This window comes from Pipistrellus kuhlii, unplaced genomic scaffold (genome assembly GCF_014108245.1).
Source record: "Pipistrellus kuhlii isolate mPipKuh1 unplaced genomic scaffold, mPipKuh1.p scaffold_m20_p_8, whole genome shotgun sequence".
NCBI lineage: Eukaryota > Metazoa > Chordata > Mammalia > Chiroptera > Vespertilionidae > Pipistrellus > Pipistrellus kuhlii.
This window is the reverse complement of record NW_023425584.1, coordinates 53,989,236-53,996,613: the sequence shown is the minus strand read 5'-3', so window position 1 is coordinate 53,996,613 and position 7,378 is coordinate 53,989,236. Positions and strand designations below refer to the sequence as shown.

Below are 7,378 nucleotides of genomic sequence, written 5' to 3'. Positions count from 1 at the left end.
TATTATTAGGTAAGATTGCTTTCAATAAGAAGGGAAGAAAATAAGCACATACAAAATTTCTTCCAGATTTTAAAAAATATATATTTTATTGATTTTTTTAGAGAGGAAGAGAGAGGGATAGAGTTAGAAACATCGATGAGAGAGAATCATAGGTCAGCTGCCTTTTGTACACCCTGTAGTGGAGATGTGCCCACAACCAAGGTACATGCCTTTGACCGGAATCGAACCCGAGACCTTTCAGTTCGCAAACCAACACTCTATCCACTGAGCCAAACCAGTTTCGGCTCTTCCAGATTTTTTTTTCTCATTAGACTCTGATGATTCTGATTAGAAGAGAGTCTAAAGATGCAATGGAGAAATAAGGCCTAAGTTTTCCTGTAAATGTAGCAGTGATTCCATACAAGTATGAGTAGTTATTCAAATTATAAAATGAAACCTCTCCCAACTCATAGTCCAGAAAAACACCAATCTGTCTTTGTCCTAAAGGGAAAGGGCCAAATGTATGAATCCAGCATCCATTGCTTGGGGATGGTGATATGAGAGTATTTCTGGGGAAAGATTCTTTACATACACCTAACGAACATTCACCTATGCCTCTTATTTCTACCTGCCAAAAATGCCTGCCAGCTTCAAAACCCTCACAACTCAGGACAGCTGGGTAAGAAGTGTGTGCCTGGGAATTATGAAGATCAAATGATGGCCTATAGCACACAATTTTTCTCTTTCTTGAGATAATGAGACTTGGATGGGCAGTTTCAGGATCCAGTGTCAAATCTACAGGAAACGTGTGGGTCATTTTATGCAGGCCCAAATAATTTGGGGGGAGAAAGAAACTATCCTTCTTTAATTCACATGCAAATAATGCTGGGGGCTCTAGGTTCTCATAACTGTTATGGTTACTTTCAATACCTATAAGTAAGTCCAGGTCTGTCTGCAAACATTTCTCTTCTATTTCAATTAACAGATTGCTTAGCCTAAACATGTGGTTTGAAATGTGCCTTCCATTCTCAATTAGTTTTTCTTCAACATCCTTCTCTTCTATAAACAGATTAATATCAATCTCATCTTGCTCTATTTCCAAGGAATACTTAAATTGATTACATTCACAGTGCAATTCCTCCCTCCACTTTTCCATCTTTTCCTTCACTTTCCAAGTATTTGCAACTTGTGTAAATATCGTTTCAGAAACTTCAAGGTGATTAGTGAAGATCCAAATGAGCCCTTTGAGCATCCACCTGTGACTAGCTGCAGCTTTCTCAATGGGGATCAGGCGCTGATCCTGGTGATCGGAGGAGAGCCTGCACTGAGCACACAGAAGCTCCATGTTTTCCTCATCGAACAGGGTCAGAACCTCATTGTGCTTCCCACACAGGGGTATTTCTCCCTGCAGTTTCCTCTGGCTCCCTGAGGTGGAGATCTGCTGAACAATCTTAGTCATGTCACATAATTGGGGGTTCCTCTTCAAGCTCCTGTCAGGGCAGTGGTGGAGGCAGACAGGACAAGGAAAGGTGCCCCGTAGACCTTCCCAGCGCTGGCGGATGCAGGAGGAACAGAAGTTGTGCCCACAGTCAATTGTCACTGGGTCTCTCAGGTGAACCAGGCAGATGGGGCAGCTGGCCTCTGCTTGGAGCTTGGCCAGGGAAGCGTCAAAGGCCATTGTGCAGTGAGGGTGTCTATTAGAAAGGGCTCTCGTCAGTCCGTGTGATCCTGCAGGAGTGAGGAAAAGTGAGTAGCTGAGGTCTGCTCAGGCCTTCCGCTCTATGTTCCTAAGCAGAGCTCCCCTGGGCAGCTGACATCCAGCATTCCTTTCACCTTCTCCTGTATCGAATGTCAGATTCCCCAAGTGAAAATCAGCTATAGACTCCAGTCAAAAACCAAGCAACATGCAAGTCAGAAGTGGTTTCTGTGGACAAAAAGAGATTACCATTAAAAGTTCAGTCAGCATTAACCCTTCCCTTCCTGTATGAACAGCTTGTCAGGTAGTCCAAATCAGTTATCTATACTAATAATCTTCTATACTAATAAAAGGGTAATATGCACACCAAAACCAGTTTGGCTCAGTGGATAGAGCGTCGGTCTGCGGACTGAAAGGTCCCAGGTTCGATTCCGGTCAAGGGCATATACCTTGGTTGTGGGCAAATCCCTAGTAGGGGGTGTGCAGGAGGCAGCTGATCGATATCTCTCATTGATGTTTCTAGCTCTCTATTCCTCTCCCTTCCTCTCTGAAAAAAAATCAATTATATATATATATATATATATATATATATATATATATATATATTTTTTTTTTTTTTTTTAAAGGGTAATATGCAAATTAACCATCACTCCATGAAAAAATATGGTGGCCCCCATAGCCACAAAGATGGTGGCACCACCTGGCTTTATGGTTGCTACCAAGCCACACCTCCCCAGGGCGACGAAGGAAACCAAACCTGGGGCCAGCTGCCGAGGGAGACATGCAGGAAGAACTCAACATTCCCTGTCTAAAGTTCTAAGTCCACTGTTGGTTCCTTTCACCACTGACTAGAGATATGCAGAGTGTCCCCCAAAAATGTATACACACTTTGAATACCTACTAATTCCAATGGGTTTAAGCATGAAAAAAAAGAAACAACAATGCAGCTGTCATCCCTGAGGGGTCCCAGATTGGAGAGGGTGCAGTCTGGACTTAGGTTCCCCAACACCCCCACCTGAACCCCCATGCACCAATTGCATGCACGTGGCCTCTAGTTATAACAATATTTAAGGGGGAGTTAGAAGTAAAGTCTATCTATTTTGCAACTTAAAAGGAATTAATCAATTTAGGTAAATTCATCATTGCCCTCAACCATCACACACAAAAAAAGTGATCTTGTGCTGTGGGGAAGAGAGAAGGATTTGTGGACTATGGCTTTCAGAAGCGAGGTCCTGCCTACCAGATGTTGCCTCTGTGCAGAGACCCCAGCTGAAACACCATGCATGTGGGTGACCAGGAGGCAAAACCCTCAACAGGGAACTTGGGGAATAAGGAAGGAGGATATTCAACTCCAAGTCATTGGACAGGACAGCAATAAGATTCACTTTAAAGTGAAAATGACAACACACCTCAAGAAACCCAAACAGTCATGCTGTCTAAAATGGGGAGGAGTTCCAATGAACTCAGGTTCTCTTGGAGGGAATGGAGGAGGAAGATGTGAGTGAAGTTTATCAGGAACAACAGGGGTCATTTAATGGTTTAGAAGATATTCTTTCTTTTTCCTCAACCCTTTCTTATCGCTAAAAAAAAGTTTCTTGGTAATTGAGTATTCAAACTGGAATTGATCAGTCACCACACTACCCCCTCCTCCATCACTTTAAAACCCCTGTTAATTTGAATTCTAGTGGCCATTATTCATTATTGTTTTCATTGTGCTGATTTTGGGTGATCAAGACTCAGCCTCCTTCACATTGCCCTCTCCTTTTGAAATATTACCTGTGCACAGGGAGGCCAGCCTTTCCAGGACTATGCATTCTGAGGCTTGTGATAAATGAGGTGGACAATGCAAGTGATTGTAATACTTCTAATTGGCCCGGAAGTCCTAGCAAGTGATTACCTCACTCCTGGACTATGGCTTTCAGTGAGGTGAAAGTTTTTCAGTGAACTGAACTGTGGAAAAATGACCTTTCATGAGCTTGAAGCTACTTTTAAAATCTGAAGGTCTGACCAAAAGGAGAGAAGATCAAGTTGGAGTCAAGATGACAGATAAGGTGAGAGTAAAGACTCACACCAAAGATGGCTTCACTGAAGAAAAAGCATTTCCATCGTAAAGAAAAATCCTGTCAGAAGATTCCAGAAAAGTTTTCATTTTTGTCAACATTTAATAAGGTTATTCATGCAGAAGTGTGTGAACGCTACTCTTTATTTTTACTTTATTTGTACATTTCGGCCTGGGATATGACTTTTATTTATTTATTTATTTATTTATTTATTTATTTAGGAGACCAGTTTAATTTAGAAATAAGCTTTGAACAGCCTCCTGATCAGAAGGAGCCTAAGGCCCCCAAGTGGGGAGGGAACCAACTGCATGGGAGCTGGTCCTCCCTCAGAGGATACTGGCAGAGCCTGACGTGGTGAGTGGAACAGCTTTCTCAGAGAAGGGGCTGAGATTGCAATTGCGCTTGCATTTGCACTTGCCACTCAGAGCGAACATGATTCCAGCGATGCAGAGGAGTGCAGCGCAGATCATCCCGCCCAGCTGCAGGGTCTCCCAGTCGTAAGAAAAGGAACTGTCTTTATCAATCAGGTCACTGGCTTCCAAGGCAGGCAGGCCTGCCAGCACAAGGAGAAGGCCCCAGGTCACTCCCTCCATGTCACAGCTGCAGGGCAGGGCTGAGAGCAGGGTGGGAAGAGCAGGTCTGGGGAGGCCTCTGGGGCTGTAGGGATAAGACTTTTAAATGGGCATTGTCTGTACCAACTTCATTAAAGTAAAAAAATATTGGAAAAAAGGTGATCTTGGCCAGAGAGCTCAGTTGACTGGAGCATGGTGCAGATCTGTCAAGGTTTCAGGTTCAGTTCATCACCAGTGCCCAAGTAATAATCAAGGAATGAATGCAAAAACAAGTTGAACAAATCAGTCTCTCTCTCGCTCTCTCTTACTCCCATTTCTCTAAATCTAAAATCCTATTAATAGAAAAATATATAAGCATATATTTTTTATAAAAGTGGGGTTAGAATGTTGTCCAGTGCACCAGGTCACAGTTCCATCTTTGGTTGGGTCATGTAAGAGAGATAACTAATCTAGGCATCACTCTCACATTGATGTTTCTCTGGCACTCTCCCTCCCTCTCCAAAAACAAACAAAAAAATAGACATCATAGAACTGTTGGAGGGACTATACTATACCATTATTTGTAAGGAAGTTCTGCCAGATAAATGAATATAAATCCAGAGTTCCAAAGCACCCATTTACAGGAAACATGAGGGACTGAGAAAACTTTCAAATAATCTGGTTAATTTAACCTGCCAACTTGATAGCCAGGTAACAGCTGACACACTGATTCTGGGTGTGACCGTGACTGTGAGGAGATTACTGGGAGAGATTAGTATTTGAATCTGTGGATGAGCAAAGCAGCCCTCCACATGTCAATGGGCAACATCCACTCCACTGAGGGCCTGAAGAGAACAAGCACCTGGGAAGGCTGAATTCCCTCTCTGCTGGACTCAGTACACCAGCACATCCACCTCCTGTCCTGGGTGCACCTGGTTCCCAGACCCACCCTGGAATCTGTACCGCCTCTTCTCTGACTCAGGCCTTCAAGTACACAACAGTGGAGTTGACTAAAAGCCATAGAAGTCAGTTATTATGTATGTACTGTATAAATCTAATTTCATTTCATTTTGAAATATTTGATCAAAATTCAGTTGGAAGTTGGATATTTGAGGATTAAAAAACCTTGTTGATAATTATGTTACATTGTGGTAATGAATGGCATTAGTGGTATGTAAATTGACCTGGCCAGTTAGTGCAGATGGTCCCAATATGCAAAGGTTTCAAATTAAATCCAAAATCAGAGTGCTTATAAGAAGCAACCAATAAATGCATGACTGAATGGAACCACAAATCAATGTGTCTCTCTCATTCCAAATCTCTCTTTCTCTCTCTGCCTTGCCGCATCCTCTCCCTCTTTATAAAAAAAATAAATTAATTAAAAAGAAAATAATTTAAAAAATTTAAAGTAGAAGGATGTAAAAGGAGAGTCTCTTTTAGAAATATATAATGAAAACTTTACAAGTAAACTCATAGAAATTTAATGCCCAGAAATGGCAAAAGGTTGGTAGAAGTTGCAAAAAGGTTAGTTATAGAATATGGGTTCTTCATAATGAGTTTATAAGATTTTCTCTCCTATTCTGAATACCTAGAATACTCTATAATTTACTTTTTAGAAACCTGACAATTTGAATTCCATTTCAGTGTTTCTCTGCTCTCTTCTAGCCAAAGGTTTCTCTTACTCCTTTAAGCTTCATCCATTTCCCTTCATCTCAGAGCTCTCAGATCTACTTCATCTCCTTTCTCCCCCAGTTGTTTCAAACTAGTCCCTTTCTCCACTCCAAATCCATCATCTGCTTCCCTGTTCCCAAATCTCAGCATTCATATCCAATTAGATAAACTTTTTGGAAATTCTGGCTTTATTTTTATAATATATTTTTATTGATTTCAGAGAGAAAAAGAGGAGAGAGAGAATAGAAATATCAATGACAAGAATCATATCCTGTCTGCCTCCTGCAGGCCCCACACTGGGGATGGAGTCCACAACCTGGGTATATGCCCTTGACAAGAATTGAACGCTGGCATTCTATCCACTGAGGCAAACCGACTAGGGCAGAACCTCTGATTTTAAGCAAAAAGAATTTGACAACAGACACTGAGACATTCTAGAAGAAGATTCCCACAGGCAGCTTCAGACCACCACTTCAAGGTACTTTGCAAGAACAGATATTTGTCACCCCATAGTGGGATCCTGGTATCTGTATTTTTAGCAAGCATTTTTATGACATGGGGCAAGGCTAACTGAGTGACACCAGCAATAATGAAAGCATGTGTCTTAAAATAACCTGAATCCGAGTGATCATTGGCTTATGAGGTAAAGTCAAGGCCCTGCTAGAGTAATCACCCAGAAAGCCAAGGGCAGGGAGCAATACCTCCATGGCTCTCAGTTTGGTCCCACCTTCTGCACCAATATCATCCCGATTCCCAGCTTACCTGGAGCCTGCAGCTTTGAGTGAGTCCTGAAGTGTGTCTCCAAGAAGAGTCTCTGAAGCCAGTCTCCTTCCAGTTAAATGCTTAGTAATGTGACCCTGGCCTATATATATATACCACTAGGAGAGTCAATCCCTTTAAGACCTCACCCACTAAGGCTCCTCCCTGGAGGTGGCACTCCTGGGCGAGGGCAGGGATAGGAGGATGTTTAGAAGTCTAGTTGATGGGATCTCCTCTTATTCCTGCAGGCTAGGGCAGACTAACCTTGTTAATATGTGTAATCTAATTTGCACCTTTATAATCCTCCCTTAAATTTCTCTACACTTTCAATCCCATTTGGCTGAGGTGGAAACTGAAATGAAAAGTAAAATCTTGTCCTAACTGATTTGGCTTAGTGGATAGAGCATGGGCCTATGGACTAAAGGTTTCCAGTTTTGATCCTGATCAAAGGCACACACCCAGGTTGCAGGCTTAATCCCCAGTAGGAGGCAGGTAGGAGGCAGCTGATCAATGATTCTCATCATAGATGTTTTATTTCCCTCTCCCTTCCTCTCTGAAATCAATAAAAATATATTTAAATAATGATAAACGTAAAATCTTTTCTTCCTTTCCAATGTGGGCCTGGCATAATGGCTCCCGCAAAGAAGAGTGGAGAGAAGGGC

At 42.2% G+C, this 7,378-nt stretch overlaps 1 protein-coding gene across 1 annotated transcript; it reads right to left on the bottom strand.

Annotated features, from left to right (window-relative positions):
- Positions 1-307: 307 nt before the first annotated feature.
- Positions 308-1,734, bottom strand: LOC118711108 (tripartite motif-containing protein 60-like). Its single transcript, XM_036424061.2, has one exon. It carries the CDS (start codon positions 1,655-1,657, stop codon positions 308-310), a length of 1,350 nt encoding a protein of 449 aa, XP_036279954.1. The 5' UTR covers positions 1,658-1,734.
- Between the last annotated feature and the right edge of the window lie 5,644 nt (positions 1,735-7,378).

Bases quoted from the DNA above. Each gene is read 5' to 3' on its own strand.
- LOC118711108 (XM_036424061.2), bottom strand. From the start codon at position 1,657: ATGGCCTTTGACGCTTCCCTGGCCAAGCTCCAAGCAGAGGCCAGCTGC.